A 25,549-nucleotide genomic window follows, 5' to 3' on the forward strand; every position below is an offset into this window, starting at 1 on the left:
CAGGTTCAGTTCCTAGTACCCACGTGACAGCTCACAAAAAAATAGTCCAGAGGATCTGATGCCCAGCCACACCTATAAGGCAAAACACCCATACACATAAAAAAATTAATTAAAAACAAACAAAAAACAAGCTATTCCAGGACTTTTTAAAAAAGTTAAGATTCTCAAGTATGGTAGGGACTGAATCCAGACCTGGAACATTCTAAAACTATAGTAAACCTTTTTTTTTTGGTTAGTTTCTCTGTGTAAACAGCCCTAACTGTCCTGGAAGTTGTTTTGTAGACCAGGTTGGCCTCAAACTCACAGATATCTCTGCCTGTAATGAGATTAAAAATGTGCAATAGTAGTAAACTTTTTAAAACTGTTTTCATTGCTTTATTAGAGAGATGGCCTCATAACACAGCCCAGGCTAACCTCAAACTTTCAATCCTCCTGCCTACCCACCTTCCAAGTGGCGGGACTGCAGCCCAGTGCCATGGCCACCTCGATCAGAAGAACCCTTCCTTAAAGTGATTCTTGGAAAAATGGGCAGTAGTTCACAATTACGGGGTCCGACTCTGAAATGCTGCAACCAGAAAGCACTAATTTTTTTTTTTTTTTAAAAAAAAGTCACTAATTTTAGTTCACTTCTTTCAAAATAACAAGACACTTGGTAACTGTTTTAGGAATAAGAATTCTGGGATGGTGGCACACCTAGTCCTAGCACTCGGGAGGCAGAGGCAAGTGAACCTATGTGAGCTTTAGGCCTATCTGGTCTATGTAATGAGCCCCAGAGCAACATACAGCAACTCCTACTTTTACTAACAAACCACAAAAGACTGAATTTATTCAAGTAGGACCAACTGATGTAGGGCAGTTGGGTCTGTGGCATCACTTTACCTTACTTTCGCTGATTTCTCGTATCCATTCTTTCACCAGGTTATTTAATTTTCCCAAAATTAAAATCCTGTTGATAAAGCAATTAACAAGTTATTCACTATTACAGATTAAGTTATAAATAAGTGGGTCACAAAGTTTTACTTTTGTTCTTGTTTGAGACATGGTCTTACCACATAGCCCAGACTAACTTAGAACTCACAATCCTGACTCACAAGTGCTAGAATTACAGTATGTGCTCCTATTTTAGGTTTTATCTCTATTTATTTACTTATTTGTTGTTTATGGATAAGGTTTTACTATATAACCCAGCTGCCCACCATTGACTCCTCAGAGCTGGGATTAATGCAATGGTGTGGGCCTGGCCTCAAAACTCACATTTTGTAAGAGATCAGAAACTTAAGAGGTTAAACACTGGCACTGATAACACTGGTTAAAGTATTTCCTCTTTCTCCTGACAATCATGCATTATAACCAAGAGCCATTGGAAATTTTTTTAATTTTATGTGCTTAGATATTTTACCTGCATGTATGTCAGTACACCACACATGTGTCTTGTGCCTACAAAGGCCAGGTCAGAAGAGGACACTGAATCCCCTGAAACTGGAGTTACAGGTGGGTGAAAACTACCATGTGGAACTGGAAATTCAACCTGTAAGAGCTGAGTGTTCTTAACCTCTGAGTAAATCTCCAGTCCCCATCAAAAATTTCAACTGAGCTAAGGGTAACTTATCAGTAGATCCTTGCCCAATGTACAATGTTTAAACCCTAACCAAAACTGTTCTGCTCCCCTACTCCCTCCCAAAAAACCCTCCCCTCTAAAAAAAAAATCATAATTAAGGCAGTAAAACTCTGTATGAAACAAGTTCTCTCTAGGGAATATCAACTTGTATGAAACAAGCAAATAAGATTCAGAGTAACCTTATCTACAAAATAAGTGGAGAATGTCTCAAAATTACCGAGTATAAACATCTTAAAGTTCACACACACATCTTACCTGCGCTGCAGTTCCTCTTCTTCTTCAAAAACCCCAAAGGGCTTCAGAGTCTCGATGAGTTTCTGTGTTAGCAGGCAGTCAGTCTCCTTGGGGGCCGCTAAGCTGATAGGAGAGGTAATGCCATAGTGCCTCTGTGGTGGCTGCGTTTGTTGTGATCCCTGCGTTGTAACTGGACTAAAAATGGAATTGGATAAACTTTCTTTACTGCCAAAAAATTCTACAATTTGAAATTAATATGACTGGAACAAATACTTTAGTAAAATGTACTTCTACAGTTGATCCTTGCCATGTTCCCCAAACTTGTATTTTTTTTTTCAGACAGGAAATGCAGGGCAACCCAGGCTAGGCTAGCCATGAACCAACTTGCCTTAGACCCAGAATGCTAGAACTACAGGCATGTATCACCATGCTCAACTCCAAATTTTTACTTTCAAAGACATTCTGCTTCACAACAAAACATATCTCTGTATACTTTGAAGTAAAATATATCAATAAATTTCTCTTCCCCCAGGAATTAATGTCACTGAAACACTAAACTAAATGGAAGAACCCATATCAACAGATTTATAAATTCACATAAAACTGTTCAATCTAGGGCCAGGAATGGGGGTGCACATCTGTAATCTCAGAATTGAGGCAGAGGTTATTCCTCCATTACATAGCAAGTTAAAAGACCAGCCTGAGCTACAAAAGACCATATCTCAAAAAAACAAAAACAAAAACAAAAAAATTCAAAAAGGAGTAAAATAGTTGTTCACCCAATCTTGGGGTAAACTCCCTTATGTCCATATTAGTCTCCATGCTAAAATGATGCAGAGATAAATTATATGCAGGTGGTTTTCTTAAAAATTTACCTTGACTCAAAATGTAATCATCTAGCTACTTTGCTTCACACTCAAAAGTATAGAACATCTATCTGTTAGGCATACACATGTATATACACAAGCAAGCACACAGCTCATCTAATTAAAAAGCATATACAACTTACATGTTATGTACACATACACATGTGTACATATAAGCACACATATCATCTAATTCAAGTAAAAACATGTATAATAAGACAGGTAAAAATAGGGACTAGGGAGATGGCTCAGCAGGTAACATCTAATCCCAGCATTCCTATGGGAATGAGCGAGGTGAAGACCTGAGAACTGAGCAGTGGCAAGAACACGACATTCTTCAGAATGAACACAAAAGGTTATGTACTAAAAATTGTGATTTCTATGTCACGGAGAAAGCACATGCACTGAGAACGGTGTATGTGTAGGTAGGTACAACTTTCTCACACAATTAAATAAAAACAAATATACATTCTAAACACTGTGGTAACTGTTTTTGGAGTCCAAAATGTTCCAAGGAGAAGCACTGTTATTATATTTTAAATAGAAAACTCACATTTTCCCATTTAACACTAGAAATTAAACATAGAGTAACAGGGCTGAGGATGTGAGTTGAGAGCACACTTGGACAGTATGAAAGACACACTAGGTAGAGGAAAGAAAAGCATGAGGAAGAGAGAAATCAAATACAATGGTAAAGGCAATTTAAGATGTCTTCTTGCAACTGTTCAGTCTTTTTGTTTTGTTGTGTTTTTTTTTTTCAAGACAGGGTTTCTCTGTGTAGTTGTCTCAGAACTCAGAGATTCGCCTGCCTCTACCTCCCAAGTGCTGGGATTAAAGGTGTGCACCACCACTGACCAGCAACTGTTCAGTTTCTAACAAAACAAAGTATACCCCTCAATTTAAACAAACTAGACCATAACCCTAAGGATGAAGACTATGCTCTAGCTCACCTCACAGATGTTGCCTGCACTGTACACAGCAGAGCCCCTCTTCTATCCCTGAAAATACCAGGCCACATCTACCACTTTTCCAGAACATTTACCAGCAGCTGCTTTTCCAGACATTATTCTACTTTGTTAGACCTAGTAGCGAATGCCTCTAGTCCCAATACTTGCGGGTGCAGGCAGGAAGATCAACAGTAGCTCTGTGTAAGTTCAAGATCAGCCTGTCTATATAAAACTCTGTCCCCCAAACATAAAAGAACAAACTCTGCTTCATATCACACTAATGTACATGGGCCCCCAGCATGATGCTCAGCCTTACCTTAGGCCACAGCAATGCAGTCAGTTGAGCATGGTGTGGAACCTGACACACAGAGCCAAAATTAAGACTTTCTTTTTTTTTTTGAGACAGGGTTTCTCTGTAGTTTTGGAGACTGTCCTGGAACTAGCTCTTGTAGAGCAGGCTGGCCTTGAACTCACAGAAATCCTCCACCTGCCTCTCTGCCTCCTGAGTGTTAGGATTAAAGGTGTGCGCCACCACAGCCTGGCCTTTTTAATTTTTCTTAGGTATATATCACAGACAGAAATGGTCTACACTACAAAGTTCCAGTTCAACAAAGGCTAGAGAGACATCTCAAAAAAGAAAGGGTGTAGGGGCCAGTTTAGTGCTTTAGACAGGGTTTCTCTGTGAAACAGTACTGACTGTTCTGGAACTCACTCTTGTAGACCAGGCTGGCCCAGAACTCACAGAGATCTACCTGCCTCCGGCTCCGAGATTTAAAGACGGCCAACAACTTCAACTCTAACCATCTATCAAGTTCGAAGTTCTGACACTAAAAGATATAGCCTCTCCAACATTTTTTTAAGATAAGGTAGACCAGTCTAACCTAAACTCCATCACATTTTAAAACAAAGATACCATATAACAAACTGGGCATAGTGGCTCTAGGCTTAGAATCCTAACAGTCTGGAGGTTGAGGCAAAAGAGTGGTCATGAGCTTGAAGTCTGGCTCTACTACATAGAGAAGCTATCTCGGGGGATGGAAATACAGTACCTAAGCCTAGGGTGGCAAAACAAAACAAAAACAACCATAAGACTGTCCAAAATATGGCCCCAAATTCTTATACAGAAATACAATTGACAGGAATATCATGTACTCCAGTGCTATTCCAGAATGCGGGCATGCCTGACATCTACTCCATTCACTTTTAATTATTTCTTTTGACTTTTCACATACTAAAATCTGACCCTTCTCATAGAAGGAACATACAAGATTATTTATTGATTCATGGGGTAGCAAGGGAAAATGTTCACAATGTCAGGTGAAAAGACTGTGCAATTATGATACTGAGAACTCAGTCCACACAGTGAGTCAAAGCACTTCACATAAGCACCAATTATCTTTTCTATTGCAAACAAAGACAGAAACAACTCCCTAAGTTCACTGAGTCTCCATGTACTCTACCCTATGCTACCTCCTTTCATATTTTTCGCAATGTGTGCCCTTATGTACTTCAAAAAGCAGAACATGATGGAATGTACCATAACTGTTGCTACTATAGATAATGAGAGGTAAGATTAAAAGAATAGAAAGTGACACAAAACTGTAATTCTGGTATTTAAGAGGCTGAGGAAGGAGGATCTGGAGTTGAGGGCCAACCTAGGCTACTGAGAAAGAAACTAAAGGTTACTTGCCAACAAACCTGACAACCTGAGGAGTCTAAACCAACTCCCACAACCCCTGGACCCATAGACCAACTCTCACAAAATGTCAACGAAAGCTATGTATCAGACACGTGTGTGCAAACACATAAATAAATCTAATTTTAAAATTTTTTAATTGGGGGACTGGTGAGATGGCTCAACAGTTAAGAGCACTACTCTTCCAGAGTCCTGCGTTCAATTCCCAGCAACCACATGGTGGCTCTCAACCATTTTACTACATGCTCTCTTCCGGCATTCAAGTGTACATGTGTACAAATAGAGTATTCATACATAAAAAAACAAATCTTAAAAAAAAAAAACTTTTTAATTGGGCTAATATAGCTCAATGAGTAAAGGCACTTGCTTGCTGCCAAGCCTGACCAGATGAATTCAGAACCACATGGTCTGAGGGTCTGAGAAAAACAACTCCCACAAGTTGTCCTTGTTCTCCCACACACAAAAAAAATAAATGTAAAAATGTGAATTCCAGACCAGCCAGGGCTACAATGAAACCTGGACTCAATACCCTAAAGAACTGATGAGGGGGAAAGGGGGAGGAGAGAGAATGACCATGCAGAAGGGAAAGAGGTGGGGGAGGTAGTAGATGAATAACACACAAAGGACATGCCCTAGCGCTGTTTTACCAAATAGTTACAATTTTAAGTACTATACCAACAATTTATACAAAGTTCAGACTACTGATAAATCCTTGACTTCTAATGCTGGAAATCTAGAATAGGTTGTGGCCTCATCAATAGATCCACTTACTGTCTAAAACTTTGTAGCAACAACCCAATCAAAAACACGCCATCATTTCTATGTTAAAAATGAAGCTTAACTTGTTGGCTTTTCTTTGAATGTAATCAAATAAACTAACTTATTTGCTGTAATAATTCCTACATATTTAAACATTGTTTAAGCAGTAAAAAGAAATCTGGGCAGAAAAGGAATAAGGAACCTCTCAAAGGTACTGCGGTATGTATTTAATATTAATTCTGGGGGCTGGAGAGATGACTCAGCAGTTAATAGCACTTGTTGCTTACAGAGGACCACAAGAGTTCAGTTCCCAGTAGTGTACCCATGCTGGACGGCTCACAACCACTTCTAACTCTCTAGTCCAGGGGGATCTGATCTCCACGGTCACATTTATACGCAAACACAGAGACAGAATAACTAAAAATAATAAATATTTTAAGCATTCATTCCCAGTCAGGTATAGTGGCTTGCCCTGTAATCTGAGCACTCACAGGCTGAAGCAGAAAGATTTAAAAGAATTTGATGCCAGTCTAGGCTACAACCTGGAATTCCAGGTTGTCACAAGGAGTTTAACATTAAATAATTTAGCAACAAGGGGCTAACCAGGGAGTCTAAAGACGGCTAATTAACCAGTCACCACCTGTTCTATGTTAGTCACATTAAAGTTATTTAGAACACTGCTACTCTTCCTTTTAACTCATGCTGGCCTGGAATACTCGATCATCCTGATGTAGCTGCAAGTTTTCTGTCTCGCCTGCTGGGTGCTGGGCCTGCAAACATGGGATACCATACCTGGCTACAATATTAAAACTGTATGAAAAGGTGGGCCATCCAGGATTTAGTGAGTGGCAGCAGAGGCTCAAACAAATGACTTAACAGATTTTACCCAAGGGGAATGAATAAAGTATGATGAAACCCAAGGCCAAACTGTCAATTCCTGGTTGATTGTGCAGGAAAAGGACACAGTCATTCAGTCAAAAGCTAGGTCACTTTCCTGTTTTTCCAAAGGATATTATTTTGTTATTTAATAAAAGCATATTTATTTGATTTTGTGTTTTGCTCCCCCCTCCTTTTTTGGTTTTTCGAGACAGGGTTTCTTTGTAGTTTTGGAGCCTGTCCTGGAACTAGCTCTTGTAGATCAGGCTGGCCTCAAACTCAGAGATCCGCCTGCCTCTGCCTCCTGAATGTGGGGATTAAAGGCGTGCGCCACCATCATCCAGTTCCTATGGGTGTTTCTAACTGTTCCTTTGCTACAGACTCAAAGGGAAGAGGGGGGCACTCCTGCATCAACTTCCCCAGGAAACCTGGACCTGTCACAAAACACTAGGAAAATTAAAATAAACATGATTTAAACTTTTTCCAATTAATTCTTATTATATTTTATATACGTGGTGTGAGAGATCATGCCACAGGTTCATGTGTGGACAGCAGTAAACCCTGCGGAGTTGACTGGCTCCTTCCATCTTTACTTGGGGTCTCTGGATGCACTTTATCTGTTGAGCCATTTCACTCACCTGCCCAAGAGCTAATTTTAAAAATATATAGACAAGTTTGGAATGGTGTGTATCTGTAATCTCAGAAGGGAAAAGCTATGACAGACAGGAGAAATGCCAGTTTGTAGCCAGCCTGCACTTGTAACCCAAGTGCCTATCTCAACCAACCACACCCCCGAAATTGGGAAATCAAATAGGGCTCCCAACACAAGATGGAAAACAATACTAGATTAAGAATATGGTATGGAATCCAGAGTCTGTTTATATACCAATCTACAAATTAGTACCTTTAAAATGATCAAGTATCAGGCTGGCAAGATAAAGGCACTTACCACCAAAGTCTAATAACCTAAGTTCGATCTTCAGGACACAAGGGGAAAGAATTCAAAAGTTCTCCGGCCTCTGCATGAGCACTGTGGCATACTTTACACATACACACAAGTCAATACACCCACACACATAAATGCAAGTAAACATTGTTTAAAAAACTACCACACACATAAATGCAAGTAAACATTGTTTAAAAAACTATCAAGCACTACTATGTGCATCAATCTAACCAATTTAATTAAAGAACTGTCTTACTTAGGTTTCTTTTGGCTGTTATAAAACACTATGATCCCCACATCAGACAGAGGATTGATCTCCAAAATATACAAAGAACTCAAGAAATCGAACACCAAAAGATCACATAATCCATTAAAAAAAAAAATGGAGTACAGACCTAAACAGAAAACTCTCAACAGAGGAATCTAAAATGGCTGAAAGACACTTAAGGAAATGTTCAACATCCTTAGTCATCAGAGAACTGCAAATCAAAACAACTTTGAGATTCTATCTTACACCTGTAAGAATGGTCAACATCAAAAACACTGATGACAACTTATGCTGGAGAGGTTGTGAGAAGGGAATACTTCCGCATTGCTGGTGGGAATGCAAGCTGGTACAGCCCCTTTGGATGTCAGTATGGCAATTTCTCAGAAAATTAGGAAACAACCTTCCTCAAGACCTAGTAATACCACTTTTGGGTATATATCCAAAGGATGCTCAATTGTACCACAAAGATGTGTTCAACTATGTTCATAGCAGCTTTGTTTGTCATAGCCAGAACCTGGAAACAACCTAAACGCCCCTCAATCGAACCAAGAGAGACTTACAGAGATCTAATCTACATGGGAAGTAGAAAGTAGAAAAAGAAAAGATTTCCTGAGTAAATTGGGAGCATGGGGACCATGGTGGAGGATTGAAGGGAGGAGGGGAGAGGCAGGGAGGGGAGCAGAGAAAATGTAGAGTTCAATAAATATCAATAAAAAGAAATAAATAGCCGGGCAGTGGTGGCGCACGCCTTTAATCCCAGCACTCGGGTGGCAGAGGCAGGCAGATCTCTGTGAATTGAGGCTAGCCTGGTCTACAAGTGCTAGTTCCAGGGCAAGCTCCAAAACTACAGAGAAACCCTGTCTCAAAAAACCCATAAATAAATAAATAAATACCATGATCGAAGTAACTAGGAGGAAGGGTTTATTTCTGCTTACAGTTTAGAGTCCATGATGAAGAAGTCAGGGCAGAAACTTAAGCATGGGCCAGAAATCAGGAACTGAAGCAGAGGCCATGAAAGAGCACTGCTTACTAGTTTGCTCTCCTTGCTTAGTTTGCTTTTCTTATATAATTCAGAACCACCTGCACAGATGTGGTACCGCCCACAGTGGGCTGGGCCCTTCCCTCCCTTATCAATCATTAAGCCAAGAAAACGCCCTACAGAGGTGCCTACAGACAATCTGATTCATTTTCTCAGTTGAGGTTGTTTTCCCTGATCACTTTGGCTTCCCTCAAACAGAAAAAAACCTAACCAGAACAGAAGCCGTTAATCACCTTCATCACTGCTTTGAACATTATAACCTAATATTGTACAATTAGTTTAAAAAGCTGTTGTGGACATTAAACATACAGAATTAAAGGCAAAAAGAAATGAGAACTAGCTAAGCATCCTAATGGTCTTTTTTTCAAGAAAAATAATGGTCCCCCTCCCCCCAGACAGGGTTTCTCTGTAGCTTTGGAGCCTGTCCTGGAACTAGCTCTGGTAGACCAGGCTGGCCTTGAACTCACAGAGATCCGCCTGCCTCTGCCTCCCGAGTGCTTGGATTAAAGGCGTGTGCTACCACAGCCTGGGGGAAAGCAAAATTTAAAAAAAAAAAAAACTTGCCTAGAGACAAATGAAGGCTAAATTTAGGTGTACTACTAACAAAAACTGACTTACCAAGTAATTAAGCCAGAAGACATTTTTGCCTCGAGTAAAAAAGATGAAGGTGTTCATGGACTAGGAATCAAACATGTTTAATAGAAACAGCATTTCAAAAACCATAATCACTTACTGAGCAGCAAACAATTCTCTTACAACATTAACCTCCAATCTTGAAGCTAGCTTCCCAGTCTCAGTTAGTCAAGTACTACCTATACACACACCGACACACCATGAAGATCTGAGTTCAGACTCCTAGCTCCAAGTGTCTGTAACCCGAACTTTTGAGGGGAAGGGAGAAAGCTCAGGTGGATCCCTGGAACTCACCGGTCAACCAGTATAGCTGAATCTGTGGTCTCCAGGTTCAGAAAGACCTATCTCAAAATGAAAATAGAAAGCAACAGAAGACATCTGATGACATCTCTAGCCTCCACAAGAACATGAACAGATGTGTGCACCCTCATCCACACATACATGTGTTCTCCAATTAGAAAATTATTTTTCCAAAGATTTTCTAATAATACCTTTTCCTGTCCCTCTCTTCTTCTGTTAGCCTGCTCTTGTTCGGTAATATTGTCTTGTTATTAAATTGTGTGGATTTTTTTTAGATACTTCAAATGCAGTGCACTAAAGTTGCAGACTTAAGAAAAATATAATCACTTTTTACCAAAAAACTGTTCTACATATTATGTCCATCATGTTCAGTGTTTTTTATTTTTTTAAATCACCAGCTAGACCGTACTTAAAAGGCCAAACCACAGCCTGGTCTATAGAGCAAGTTCCAGGAAAGCCAGGCAAACAGAGAGAAATCCTGTCTTGAAGAAGAAAAAAAAAACAAAAAATGCTGAACCTAAGGACCAACACCAGTTCCACGAAAACATTAGTTTTTATGTCAACTCACACAAAGTGTTTTTCCTCAATTACCATTCTCCATTCTTTTGTTTTGTTTTTTGAGACAGGGCTTCTCTGTATAATAGCTCTAGCTATCCTGGAACTAGCTCCTGTAGACCAGGCTGACCTCAAACTCAGAGATCCACCTGTCTCTGCCTCCCAAATTCTGGGACTAACGGTGTGTGCCACCACCGCCAGGTTACCATCCTCCATTCCATTATTACAGCATATTAAGACAATCTCATGGGTCAAATTTTTATAAAATTGGCACTTTGCAGTATTTGGGGTGGAACCCAGGACCTCACTCCCGCTAGGCAATCTCTCCAAAGAGCCACATATCTCACAGCTGAAACTGGCATTAAGCTTCAAGGATTTAGACTCTGCCTTTCGAGTGCTGGAATTAAAGGCATGTGCCACCACCACCCAGTCGTGATTCCAGTTTAAAAGGCCGAAACAGAAAGATCATAAGTTTGAGGCCAGCCTGGATGATAATGAGGCCTTGTCTCAAAAGACAAACAAACAAAAATCTTACCAAGAAAGGAAGGGGTTGGGGAGGGGGGTAGAGACAAAGGAGGAAGGGAACAAGAGATGGTTCAAGGGTGTACTTGACAAAAGTACATCATACGCATGTGAAAACGTCACAATGAAACTATTTTGTAAAAACAATTAAAAAAACCTTACAATATATGCTAATAATAAGCTGCTCTCTGCTGTTTGAGACAGGGTCTTATTATGTAGCTTAAGCTTGACTCAAACCTCTCTCCACTTCCAGCGCTGAGATTATAGGTATGCATCATCACCTGTACACTTCAAGAAGTGCACGCACCATGGGATTCCTAAGGCTCAAGGCTCATCACTGCCTTACACATGACTGCAAATACCAAGAGCAAAACCAAGAGAAGCTTTCAACCCTGTTAAAAGGCCCTCAGTGATGGCCCACAACCTTTCCTCCTGCACCAGCAGACCACACTAAGTCATAGCCACACTGTGTCCAGCTCTACCTTTGACTTCAGGCAAGTCCTCCCAGTCTCTTCTAGTAAATGCCCTCATAAACACACAAGGGAACTACTGTCTTCTCCAAATCTCACTAAATAGTTCCAACAACTTCAGCAACATTCTAGGTGTGGCATGGATGCTAACACTGATGCTGGTACAAATGATTTAGCCATTAGCTTAAGGCAAGAATAAAATGTATGATACACACTTTTCATTAATGCAGTTCCTACTTTTTTATTTTATTATTTATTTATTTATTTAGGTTTTCAGAGAGAGAGGGACATTCTGTGTAGCCCTGGCTGTCCTGGTCACTCTGTAGACCAGGCCAGCCTCGAACTCAGAGATTCATCTGTTCTGTCTAGGATTAAAAGCATATGGCATCACCTCCTGACTAACGCAGTGGTTCTTGAACCAACAAACTATGTACTTTAAAGTACATCTGGAAAAGTCTGGGGGTATCTGTGTGATTGCCACTTCGAGGAAATCACTGGGGTAAGGCTGCCGACATCTACTAAGCTGAGGTCAGAGGCACTACTAAAGACTTTAAAGACTAAAGTCTTCTAAGACACAGGAAGACCTCCCTGAAAGGAATTATGTGGCTTAATGTCAACAGCATTAGGTGACAAACTTTCTTAATGGACTTCCAGAACTTTCAAGTATTTTTTAAAAGCTTGTTTTCTCCATAACTTTTCAAAGTATCATCACTACAGCAGTATTTTTCAAATTATGTTTGTAATTATATTCAAAACTGAGACAAAACATGCACCCGTGAGTGCAATGATTCAATCCACTCTGACCCCGACCTTTCTCCTGAGATGTCTACACTTCAATCCCAATTTACATGCCCAAACAGGCACAACAAAACCACACTGGATGTCGAATACAAATATCTAGGAAATCACAACTCAATACATCAAAGGCACCAAATTAATGTCAAGTGACACCAGAACACAGAAGCAAGGCAAGCCTTCCATGGAGAAATGAGGTGAGCAGTTACAGGGGCCCTCAGAAAGCAAATTCATGAGAAGGCAGGCCTGTCCTTCTCAACTAGGCAGTCTTCCGTTTCCTTGCATGGGTAAGAGTACCAGTACTCTCTAGGTTAAGAAAGGACAGCTTGTGAGAAATTGGTTGTAGAGTTCAAATCCCATGAAACAAACCTTCATTTTATACATTTGAAATAAATCGCAAAGATTAAAGCGCTTAGAGCCTGGAACTGGAAGTTTCTGTAACCCTGAAGTGCCCCTGCTCTCTTCTCAAGTGTGCTGAGACGGAAATGCACACTCTCCTTCCTATCTGCACCCCCACACATAACGTTACTTAACGTTATTTCTAAACTGAAGTCTTTCCCTTTAGGGTGCACGTCCATCTTTTTTACTACTGATGTATCAGGAGCAGTCAACAGGAGTTAAGACAAGGTTACCACGTGACAACACTCCAACCATTCACATCTATTTGAATCCCAGTGAAAAACACCAAAGTTTATAGACTCGTGCTTCTTTACCCTCGCTCCACGAAGAATGACTCAACGGGAACTTTGCGGGTTTTACATCGATATACCGGAGCTAGTAAGCCTAACAAATGCTATCCTTACAGAAGTAAAATACATCCAACAGGTCTCTGAATAAAACATCAGTGTCTCTCAACAAAAACGAAGAGGCCAAAGGATTCATTTTTAAAGTATTCAGTACAATCCGAGGGTCCATATATTGAGGCTGTGTCCAAATTAACTGCCTCTCCTGTTATGAAAGAAAAGCAGTCGCACAACCTAAGCCTTAACACCAAGATACGTAAGCAGAACACACGCTCTTATCTACCTTTAGAATACAACAATGGGATGGCACTGGAATGGGAGAGGAAGAAAATTAAGAGAAAAAGAATCAAGATAAAGTCTGTAAAGTAGACCTAGTGGGATTAGAAGGCCTGGGTGAATTCGCTCAAAGCCTACATTCGGAATCACAACGTGAGTGACCCGCGGACTGGAGGGATCAGGAAGTGCGCCCAAGCTGGGTCGCCCAGTCAAAACAAAGCCGGGAAGGCGCCGCCCGCAGCCCGGCGTTCGGGAGCGGTCACCGGCCCACCAGCGCGACCGGCACCCCGATCTCCGCTCCTCACCCGCTCCAAGGAGGGAAGCGGAAGTGTGGGACTCGGGGGCAGGACGGCGCCATGGTAAAAAAGAGACAGGAAGGGACCGGGGTGACTCGGACCGCCAGTCCGCACCGGGCGCCGTTCTGCTCCTGGGCCTTAGCAGGGGACCCTAGTCCAAGAAGCCGGAAGCGGCGGCCCAGGCCGCCCGTGCGCCTCCCCTCCCCCTCTGCCGCCCCCGGGGCCCGGCCGGCGTGCGCCTCACTCAGCACGCCAATCACTTACAACGGCATCGTCTCCGGCGCCGGCACCGCCCAGTCACTTCCCCCCCGGAACCGCCGCCGCCGTCCTGGGCATGATCCACCGAGGCGGGAGGGACGGTGGCCTGCCTCAGCCCCAGGGCCAACCCAGTCCCGCACCCGCGCCCCGCCGCTTTAAGCGATTCTCCTCCTTCCCCTTCGTCCTAACATGGCGCCCGAGCGCTACCACAGCAACGTTCTAGAACCGCTGACGCCGCCACGCACACGGAGCGCGCGCCTGCGTACTCGCCTTGCGAAGAAGCACGGCCTCACGGGAAATGTAGTTCTTAAGGTGGCCTAGCCCTGTCTTCAGTGATCTCACGCTGTTGTGGTGGTGCGTGGGATTGGTGCGGGAGGCTCCGAGCGACAGGCAATAGTTCCTTAGCGCGGTGACGCTGTCGTGGCAGATAAGGGTGACGCCGCCGGGACAGCAATGAGAAGGGGGCGCGGCCCAAGCAGGCGCCGGGGATGCATGGGACTGGGCTGTTGGTTGCCAGTTGCTGCCTCGCCGCTTCGTGGGAGCATTGCCTACTGCCCAGCGTTACGAGGACTTAAATGCAATAGTGCCCAGCATAGAGCCTGGCCCATAAGTGTGACACTGTGTCCCCTTTCTTGACGACGGCCTTTGTGTTTGTGTTGCCCAAAGATGTGTTTCTGATGCCAAACGAGCACATATGCAGGGCTGGGGATTCTAGACCTCGGGATTAGTTAGATAAAGTTGACAGTAACCATTAGAATTTTGGTGGGTCTAGTTTGGGGATTTTTTATTTGTTTGTTTACTCATTATCTTATTTTTTATGTTTTTGTTTTGTTTTTTGTTTTTGTTTGTTTTTCGAGACAGGGTTTCTCTGACTTTGGAGTCTGTCCTGGAACTAGCTCTTGTAGACCAGGCTGGCCTCGAGCTCACAGAAATCCGCCTGCCACTGCCTCCCGAATGCTGGGATTAAAGGCGTGAGCCACCAACTCCCGGCTTCTGTTTTTTAATAAAATAAGGTCCCATATAAGCTGAATGGCCCTATGATCCTTCTGCTTCCACCTCCTGCGTGCTGGGATTACAAGTGTGCTCTAACACCACTGCTTTTATGTGATAGATTGGCATATGCTTCTAGGTGCAGATATGTCCCTTGTCTCTCCGTTTAAGAAGAATTAGCGATGGTGGTGCACACCTTTAATCCCAGTGTTTAGAAGGAAGAGGCAGGCAGCTCTCTATTAGTTCAAGGTCAACCTGGTCTACAAAGTGAGCTCCAGGACAGCCTGGGCTGTTACACAGAGAAACCCTGTTTCAAAAAAAGTTAATCCAGTTGCATGGGTAGGTCAAGGTCCTGATTATAGGACTACCCCCAGGAAGGAGGACCTGTCCCTTGTAAAATGGGTTCATCTTAAAATAACCGTATTTTTCCTTCCTAGAATCTCTACCCCTGGCCCGCTCCTTATGAGCACACTCCAACATGGGATTGGGTAGAGTATGCTCACTATTCTGAGTCATATTAGCAATGCCCAACTATTCTTCTTTCTTCTGTCTTTCTTTCCAGCCAAAGCTTAAAAACTTAAGGATGGAGCTTTTGAGGTCCCTGGTACGTAGGGTTTCCCTACTCCTTCTCCAAAGCTCCCTCCCCACCACGTGTCTGTCTGCTTCCTGCTGGCTGACCTCCCTGCAGGCTTATCTCAAACGGCAAGGTTTTCCCCCTTCTCTTGGCAGCTGTGAGATTTACAACTTGCCTGCCTTGGGGATTTTCTCTTTAAACTCTATCCTTGAGCTTCCATTTGTTCCCTAAAGTCTTTTATCAATGAGACCCCAAGAAGATCCCCCCCATATCCTGATATCCTACGGCAACTCCCCATAGATTTCCACTCATTTCTTTCCTGCCTTTTCATTAATAATTGGCCGAGAAAACTAACCCTATGCTGTACCTTTAGATGCCATCACTAGGGATGGAACTCAGGTTTGGGAGTTGGTTGGTTGGTTTGGTTTGGTTTTTTGGGACAGGGTTTCTCTGTGTAGCCCTGGCTGTTCTGGAACTCACTTTGTAGACCAGATTGGCCTCAAATTCATAGAGATCCTATTGCCTCTGTCTCCTGAGTGCTGGGATTAAAGGTGTGCCCCACCAGGGTTTTGTGTGTGTTAAGCAAACACTCTACCTTATGAGCAAGATCTAAAGCTAGTTGGGGGGTGGTGGCACACGCCTTTAATCCCAGCACTTGGGAGGTAGAGGCAGGCGGATTGCTGTGAGTATGAGGCCAACACAGTCTACAAAGTGAGTTCCAGGACAACCAGCGTTGTTATACAGAGAGACCCTGCCTCAAAAGGAAAAAAAAAAGGAACATATTAAAACATTAATCCCTGGGTTACACATGTATGTCTTATCTGTTAAATTTCAAATATTGTTTCAATGAATCAGTGGTCATTCATTGCAATATAGCTTTTTAATGATTCTACTTTAGGATTCCCCACAACCCCTCAGCCCCCCCCCAAACCCCTGGAAAAGTACTTTTTCAAATTAAAGGTTTAACTTGAGCTCTCCTTTTGAAGCCCCATGGCCCAACGCTGATGAATAGTTACTGCATGTCAGGGTTGTTCTTGAAGAGATATTCTGCCTGCAACAGAGAGGAAACAATTGATTTTCCAGGTTTCAAGTCTTGGCGGGGTGTGCATGACCACCGAGATAAGGTATGCATATGGCAATCAGAAGACAACCGCGGGTATCAGTTCTAACCTTCCACAAATTGCCTGAGACAGGCCCTCTGTGTACATCGAGCTAGGTGGGTTGTGGGCTTCTGGGGACTCTCCTGTCTCTGCCTCCCATCTCACCGTAGGAGTACTGAAATTGCAAACACAGGCCATAACATCCAGCTTTATATAGCTCCTGGGAGTTTGAACTCAAGTCCTCACACTTTGAGTAGCAAGTGCTCTACACAATGAAGTCATCTTCCCAGGCAGAAGTTAACAAATTACAAGGCATTTATTGCCACATATTTGTGCTATCAGTGTTTACGAATTTAAGGGTATATAAATTCCTTCCTCTCAAATAAAAGATTAAAGAACTTATACAACAATAGATAAAAGAACATGGATGGGAAAGTGGCTCAGGAACTCACTCCTAGCAGAAAAGCTATTGACAGGTGATACTGCTAAAGGAGGGGGAGTCAGTTTTATTTAGGGACATAGTCCACGGTGGGTTGCCCATGTCCCTAGGGAAACACTAATCAGACTCAGTGGTTTATTTATAAAAAGAAATAAACACAAAAGGACATGAAGTTGGAAGGGGGTGTGGGAGGATGTAGGATCTAGGAGGAACTTGAGGCTAAGAGGAGAAAATAGGATCAGAATACGTTATGTGTATATGAAGTTCTCAATATATTTAAACTATATATTTATTTTCACAAAAGAATACTCAAAGGAAAAGAAAGAAGAAATCTTACTGTAAACCATGAATATATTAGAAGCGATTTCCTGAGCAATGAGATGTGTATTCTCTAAAACTCACATAGATTTCTATTAAATTTCAATCGTGCTTCAATTTGATATTTTGAAAATTAAATCTTGGGGCTAGAGAGATGGCTCAGCAGTTAAGAGCACTTGCTGCTCTTGCAGAGGATCTGGGTTTGATTCCCAGCACCCATAACCTCCTATAACTCCAGTTGCATGGAGTCGAATGCCCTCTTCAGGCCTCTGTAAGAACTACACACACGTAGAGTACATAAATACATGCAGGCAAAACAACCATATACATAAAATAGATAAACTTTTAAAATTTTGTTTTAAAGAAATCTTACCAGAAAATCCACGGGGTCCTCAGGTCTCACCTTGCAACACTCATTGAGCCCCTGCATGAGCGTGGGCATCACGTAAGTCATCAGGTAGTTTCTCAGGGGGATGGACTGAGCCTCCAGCAGCTCCCTCTCTTCCCTTTTCACTTCCTCTAGTCGTTTATTCTGAGGACATAGAGAACATGGGCATGGGGAGATGCAGAGTCAGAAAAGCAACAGGAGCTTGAGAGCATTTGACACTGCTGTGCCCACAGGACATTAAGACTACACCCTGCTGAACAATGTCACTCTGGCATTTCCATCAGCAGAAAAGGATGCAATAGTGTACTGAGAAAGCCAACCATGTGCTAACCAAATTTCTTTCTTTATTGCTCCGTGTGTTTTTATTCCTGTGCCCTTTAAAAACTTAAAAGAAGCCTTTTGTTGTTGCTCATGTACAAAGTATTGGGTTTTACTGGGGCATTTTGAAACATAATTTGTTTTTGTTTATTCTCTTTCCAAACCCTTCTCCTCCATCTCCCCACCGCTCGTGTGCATTTGTGCGTGTGCGTTCATGTGCACATATTCGTATGTGTGTTGATCAGAGGACAGTCTCAGGTGTCACCATCAGGAATGCTGTCTACTGACTTTGAAGCAGGGACAGGATCTCATTGACCTAGGGCTCATCAGTTAGGGTAGACTGGCTGACTACTAAGGGCCAGAGATCCTCTCTCCTCTACCTCCCCAGCGCTGCTATTACATAAGCATGCCATTATGTCTGGTGTTTGATACAGGTTCTGTGTAGCAGCAGTAAAGAGACAAAGAGACGGCTTTCATACTGCCATCCTCAGGAGCAGGAGACATTCCCTTAATAAAAGATTTATTTTTTTTTATTTTTAGTTATGTGTATGTGTGTGTGTGTGTGTGTGTGTGTGTGTGTGTGTATGCCATATGAGTACAGGTATCCAAAGAGACCGGACGAGGACATTGGATCTCCTAGACCTGAAGTTATGGGTGGTTACCAGCTACCTGTCCTGGATCCTAGGACCCAAACTGAGGTGGCCAGAAGAGCAGCAAGTGATGTTAACTGCTCAGCCACCTCTCCAGCCCCAGTCCCTAATCTTTTAGGGACCTTGAATAAGGCCAAACCAAGAATTGTGGCTTTGACACAGAAAAGAATTTCAGGCCTAGCCAGTTCTTGGGGGAGGTTTTTGTTAATCAAAGATATCAAGAATCAAGCAAGAGAGTCACAGAGAACCAGAGAGTACTGAAAGAAGGCATGGCCAAGAGTGGGTGTGTTTCCCAAGGGACTGTGGAGGAGTAAGGCACACCCAGGCAGCATCCTACAGATTCTTCAAAGAGGAGTCACAGGAGTGTTAGTAGCAATAACCATCATCAACATTTCAGTAGCTCTTGAGTTATATCTCAAAAGGTTGCTAAGAAACTTTCTCTCTCTCTCTCTCTCTCTCTCTCTCTCTCTCTCTCTCTCTCTCTCTCTCTTTTTATAGGTGAATTTATAGGGTGGCTCCAGAGGCTGTGAGGGTTGCACGAGGAACACACATCCTCTCCTTGGTCCTAGAAGATTTTAGGTTCATGGCTGGGAAAGGAGAACGGCCTGAAGCAGTTGTTGACAGTGCGGGGCTTTTGTTTATTTGCTGGTGAAAAGCCAGACTTCGTAGTGAGCGGCTCCTCTCCTGTCTCCTCTCTCCAAGGCTTTCCTTGGAGTCTTTGACAATACGGCGCAGGACCCTGTGCTTCCCACACAAGCACGCCACTGGCCGGATAATCCCCGTCCTCCTGTCCCCTGCCGCGGTCTTCCATCTTCTTATCCTTGTCTTTTTCTACTCTTTATTTGTTGGGTTTTTGAAGTAGGGTCTCATGGAGCCCAAGCTGGGCTTAGATTTGCTGCTAGAGTCTGTGGGTGCCCCCCATCCCCCGCCTCTGCCTCACAGGCATTGGACTTGTATACCACTATGCCTGGATTTCTCATTGTGCTTCTTGAATTCTGTTTGCAAGTATTTTGTTGAGAGTTTTTGCATCTATGTTCATCAACAAAACTGGTATATAGGTGGTTTTTTTTCCTTTGTGTCTCTTGTGTCTTTATCTGTTTTTAGTATCATGGTAATATTGGCTTTACAGAATGTATTTGGTAGAGTGCCTTCCCATACTAGTTTGTGGAGCAACTTGAGAAGTATTAGAGTCTTTCTGATAAGTTTAGTAGGAGCTGACAAGATGGCTCAGTAAGGGTGCTTGTTACAAAAGCAAGAAGACAGTTCAGATCACCCCGATTCTGCATAAAGCATCAGTCATGGGAGCTGGAAAGGGAGCTGGAGAGATGGCTCAGTGGTTAAGAGCACTGGTTACGTTCCCAGAGGACCCAGTTATGATTCCTGGCACCCATATGACAGCTTACAACTGCCTGTAACTCCATGTCAGGGAATCCAATGTCCTCTGTGAACACATAGACATCCATCCAGATAAAATAACAATACACATAGTCAAATGTGCTGTAACCCTAGAGCTAGGAGTAACGGGGTACAGAGAAAAGAGAGGCATTGGGTTAGCTGGCTACCAGCCTAACTTTAGGTTCAGTGACAGACCTTGTCTCAAGGGAATAAAATGAAGAGTGATACGCAGGACACCTTATGAACACCTCTGGTCTCTGTATGCTCATACATGTACATAAAACACACACATATACAGACACAAAAATAGACATACACACATACACACAGACACACATACACACACAGAGACACATAGACACACACATACACATAGACACACATATACACACAGAGAGAGACAGACACATAGAGGGACACATAATACACACACATACACACACAGACACACACATACACATAGACACACACATACACACAGAGAGAGACATAGACACATAGAGGGACACACAATACACATACACAGACACACACAATACACACACATGAAGAGTCACATACACACACACACACACACACACACACACACACACACACACACTTGCACGCAGTGGCTTGGTATGATTCAGGAGTGAATCCATCTGCTCCTGAGCTCTTTATGTGGGAGAGTTTTAGCTATTGCTTCAATACCACCAGTTGTGCTTGGAATGTTTAAATTATTTATAGCTTCTTGTTCTAATTTTAGTAGGTCAATTTTGGTAGGTCATATGAGTTTAGAAATTTATCCACTTATTCTAGAGTTTCCAGATTTTTGGAATATAAATTTTCAAAATATTCCTTTATGTGCATCCTCCAGATTCCCCCGAAGTCTGTGGCTACAGCTCGTTTTTTTAAATCTCGATCCCTCTCCTTTGGTTAAGGGATGTGGATCTCTATCTTTCCAAAGGACACTTTGTACTCCTGTGCATTGACGTGGTTCTTTCACTAGGTCATTGTTCTACCCATCTCTATTTCTCGCCATCTGTAGATGTAGGCGTTGGTTTGGCTCTTTGTTTCTACAGTGCTCTGAGGTCCATCATTAGGATTTTTTAGATATAGGGTCTCACTGTGTAACCCCAGCTGTCCTGGACCTCACTATGTTGACCACGATGACCTTGAATTTATGGAAATTTGTCCCTCTGAATGCTGGGATTAAACGCGTATGCCATCATGCTGGGTGTACAGTGTTTCAGTGTTTCCTTTTCCTTATTTGAGCACTTTTAGCTCTACCCTGTCCTCTTAGGACTGCCTGGCCTGTGTCCCAGAGGTTCAAGTAGGCTGTGCTCTCGTCTTCATTTGGCCTGAGGCATTCCTTCATTTCCTCCTTGATTTCTTCAATGATTATTCATTCAAAATTGGGCTGTGCACTCTCCACATATGTATGTAGTTTCTGAAGTTTCTCTTGCTTGTGTTTTCTAATCAGAACTCCACTGCAGTCTGATACAAGGAATTCTTTGAAAATTTTGTATTTGTTAAGGGCTGCTGTGGGGCAGGCAACGTTAGAGAAAGTTCCACGTGCTGCTGAGGACGATGTGTGCTCCTTATCAGCTGGATGGAATAGTCTGTATGTAAGGAGCTGTCAGAACATCGCCATTGTTAAATGGTGCTGGCATCCTGCAACTTGGAGGTAAACAAATCCTTTGAGGTTGCCGAGTGGGCCTTGGTCTGCTTTTGCATAACTGAGCCTTGGTTCCCTGGCCTGTCCAGAGGCCCCGAGCACCAGCAGAATGGTATTCACCAATCAGGACAGTTTCCAAGCCTCTCCACCCTAGAAAAGCAGCTGCCGCTTGGGCTTCTCTCTCTTTCGCTTTCTCTCTCTCTCTCTCTCTCTCTCTCTCTCTCTCTCTCTCTCTCTCTCGCCTGCTCTCCCTCTCTCTGTCTTTTCTCTCTCTCTCTTCTCCTTCTCTCTTTTGCTCCTGCTCTCCCTTCAACCGAGTAGCTCCAATAAAGTGTGATCAGAGAAGAATCCTTGATTTCATGGTCGTTCCTGCTTGCTGGTCGAGGGGTGCGCCACACATCTGTAGATACATGTTAGCTCTGTTTGAGCATGGATGGAATAGTCTGTAGATACATGTTAGCTCTGTTTGAGCAGTGTTAGAGCTTAGCAATGATGCTTTCTTGGTGAGTTTTTGTTTGGAAGACTTCTCTAAATATGAGACTGGGATACTGAAGTCTCTCGCTACTGAAGGGTCCAAGAATAAGAATATAAACAGGTAGATTCCAGAAATAGGAATGTAGAAATAAAGAAATGTAAAGTTGTCAGCCTAGAAGAATGAGAACAGACTGTCAGCAGCTTTCTCAGGTTTTCTGTTTTTGAGGATTAACTATTAACAGTGGGTTACTCCGCTTTACAACCCATAGCTCTATTTACAAGGCCAAAGCATCTCTCTGCAAACTGAGAGCTAGCCTACGGATATGAGCTGAGTCAACTTTTAGGAAATAGATAAATGACCTCTGGGTTATGCATTATCCCTGCTATGTGAAACTGGCAGCATCAAAGGAGGAGCACAGGGCTTCAGTAAACATTGCCTGCAAGCACCAAGGAAGACAATAGATTAAGTACAGACACTAATTTAACTGAGAAACTCTGTTAAAGGAGAAAGTACGCAATCTGTATCTGAGTTTTACCTCTGCAATCTGTATCTGAGTTTTACCTCGAGATTCTAAAAATTTCTTTGTTCAGACCTAATGCTTGGTGCCCCTATTATAAAAAGGTGGGTTCAGAAACTGGCCTCTGCCACAGCCTTACAAAATCCACCTCAGGCTGTGGTCTCAGCTAGCTGATAAGCTCTTTGTGCCCCATGGAGATTTTTTTATTTTATTTTTTATTTTTTCCTGGTTTCTGGAATAAAGTTTGCTTCTGGTTTATTAGACTTTGGTGGTCTGTCCCCATCTTTGCATGACCCCCCCCCGCCCCCAGACCCAACACATGTGTCCACCGGCCATGGTGCATTTGGGATGTGAGAGTCACCCTCTTCTCCCATGTGGTCTCAGGACCAAACTCAGATCATCAGGCCTGGAAGCCGTCCCCCCAGTCCCACTCTGTTTGGGGTGGTTTTGCTTGCTAAGTGAGTTTCTTGGAGACAACAGATAGTTGAATCTTGCTTTTCACCCTAGCCACTTAGCCTGCATCCTTTCTGGGTGAGCTGAATTTAAGAATTTTTATTGAGAGGATTTTGGTGGTTCCCGCCCCCGTGTTAGTTGATTGGTTGGCTATCACTGGCATTTCTCTTCCTGCTCCTAAGTCTATCTGTGCTATGTAAATTCTTCCATCACCACAGAGGATGTGAAGTAGCTACTGTGAAGTAGCTTCTGCCTTTACCTTCATTTTACAGAGAGGGAATATGTGAACCAAAGAGGAACCTGCGTGGGGACACATACCTGTAGAGAACAGAGCAAGATTTGAACTCTTAGCAACAAAACTCGGGAGACCAATAGAAGCTATTTCCAGTTTCTGTTACATAGCTTTCGTGGAAGGAGCCCCAAAGAGTCAAGAAGAAAAACAGGAAACAGCCCTGGGGGCTCACCTTGAGTGTGTGTGCAACTTCTGTGTGTGCAACTTCACTACCTCTCTTGCAACTCTTGTTCCTTCCCCTCCCATGTCAGCCTTTTTTTCCAGCTTCACTAATATATTAAAGCACCCAGTAAGAGTGTAAATCACCCCATGTGGGAGACAAAGAAGCCAAGAATATATAAAAAGCTCTCTTCCCATGATATCAGTCACTCTGCCTTTAAGAAAAATCCCCAGAGATGGTGCTAGTTAGTACACATGTCCTGTAAAGGAGCCTCGGGGTCCCACTTCTCTGTTCAGGAAGACTGCAGCTCTTTATTAGGAATTCTCAGAAAATAAGAGCAAGGTGCAGTGCCAGCATCCACAGAGAAAATGCACAACATGAGGAAAAGAAAATCCTTAAACCCCTAACAAGCATAGACAGATCTGTCAGGTCAGCCTTGTTACAGCCTCGATGTGAACACACAGAGAAAGCAGCGTTGGAGAGAGTGCAGGGACACAGCCGTAGGCAGAGCATGTGTGAACCGGCTCACCTTTTGGGGTGGTTGGAATGAGCTGTTCTCCATAGTCTTGGGTATTTATGCAGTACATATTTTCCCTCTTTGAGCCATCTCTTACCTCCCTTTTAAAAGATGTTAACTTGTAGTCTTCTCAGATCTCCCATTCTTTGAATAAAGCATGACCTAAAGATGTGATTCCTAGGACTGGTAAGATGGCTCAGTGGTTAAGAGCACTGGCTGTGCATTTATGGGACTGGGGTTCTATTCCCAGCACCTACATGGTGGCTTACAATCATCTGCAACTCAAGTTCCAGAGGACCCAATAACCTCTTCTGACTTTCTGCAGACACTGCATGCACATGGTGCACAGACAGATGTGTGGGCAAAACACTCGTACACATACAAACAAAATTAAAAAAAATAGATCCCTATCTGTATCACTAGCCTCTGTGATGGCACACAGGTGTCATGGTCACCCAAAGTGTCTGCATAAGAGCTTGCCTCCCTCCCCACTTCCTTCTTCAGTATTTACTGAGTGTCTGATATATATCAATCCTTATTCAAAGCAGTAAGAGTGCAGCAAAGAACAACAAAGACATGCCAGTGCTCACACAGCTTGAATAAATTCATAAAATACACAATACATCGGTTATAGTAAATGTAAAGACTAAAGAAGAAGTGTAAAGGGGGTTGTAACATGTTAGAGAAAGAGTCCAGGGTTGGTATTTCACATGTGGTGGCAAGGGATTATCTCATTAGCAAAAACTTTAGGCAAATAAGAAAGCTTAGGAAGACTACAATGATTAAAATAGGAATATTAGAAACAGCCAGGTCATACTGGACCTTGTGGATCACAGTGACTAGTACTGATTTTTTTACCCAATGGTACTGGGCAGCCCAAGAGGAGTATGCACAGAGACTGGCTATACTGGCGGTGCATTTTGAAAGTATCCTCTGGATGAAGTGTGTGTTGTGGGATATTCCTTCACACTGTGTGAAAATGTGTTACTGTGTTTGGTTTAGTAAAGGGCCAAACAGCCAAGAGCTATGCGGGACTTCTGGGGACAGTCTCGGGGAAGAAGAAAGAGTCACCAGGCGGACACAGAGGAAGCAGGACACGCAGGAGGAGAGGTGAAAACTAGAAGCTGTGTGATATCACATAGATGAATAGAAACGGCCTAATTTAAGTTATAAGAGTTAGTTAGAAACAAGCCCAAGCTAAGCTGAGCT

General features: G+C 42.9%; 2 protein-coding genes across 4 annotated transcripts in view; both read right to left on the reverse strand.

Moving 5' to 3' along the window:
• Positions 1–14,306, reverse strand: part of Papola (poly(A) polymerase alpha) — a 53,445-nt gene extending 39,139 nt beyond the window's left edge. The window contains exons 1-3 of one of the 2 annotated variants that reach the window (XM_048431236.3): positions 14,104–14,306; positions 1,874–2,047; positions 880–946 (exon numbers count right to left, since the gene is read on the reverse strand). In XM_048431236.3, the coding sequence (XP_048287193.3) occupies positions 880–946; positions 1,874–2,047; positions 14,104–14,111 (249 nt within the window). In that variant the 5' untranslated portion in view covers positions 14,112–14,306. The remainder of the gene's footprint in view (positions 1–879; positions 947–1,873; positions 2,048–14,103) is intronic. The other variant, XM_048431235.3, reaches the window with a different exon arrangement.
• Positions 14,307–16,579: 2,273 nt separating this feature from the next.
• Positions 16,580–25,549, reverse strand: part of Ak7 (adenylate kinase 7) — a 67,745-nt gene continuing 58,775 nt past the window's right edge. The window contains exons 17-19 of one of the 2 annotated variants that reach the window (XM_087911519.1): positions 17,892–18,050; positions 16,832–16,936; positions 16,595–16,712 (exon numbers count right to left, since the gene is read on the reverse strand). In XM_087911519.1, the coding sequence (XP_087767645.1) occupies positions 16,874–16,936; positions 17,892–18,050 (222 nt within the window). In that variant the 3' untranslated portion in view covers positions 16,595–16,712; positions 16,832–16,873. Of the gene's footprint in view, positions 16,713–16,831; positions 16,937–17,891; positions 18,051–25,549 lie in introns of both variants that reach the window. The other variant, XM_087911520.1, reaches the window with a different exon arrangement.

This window comes from Myodes glareolus, chromosome 11, assembly GCF_982192425.1.
Source record: "Myodes glareolus chromosome 11, mMyoGla1.1, whole genome shotgun sequence".
Lineage (NCBI taxonomy): Eukaryota > Metazoa > Chordata > Mammalia > Rodentia > Cricetidae > Myodes > Myodes glareolus.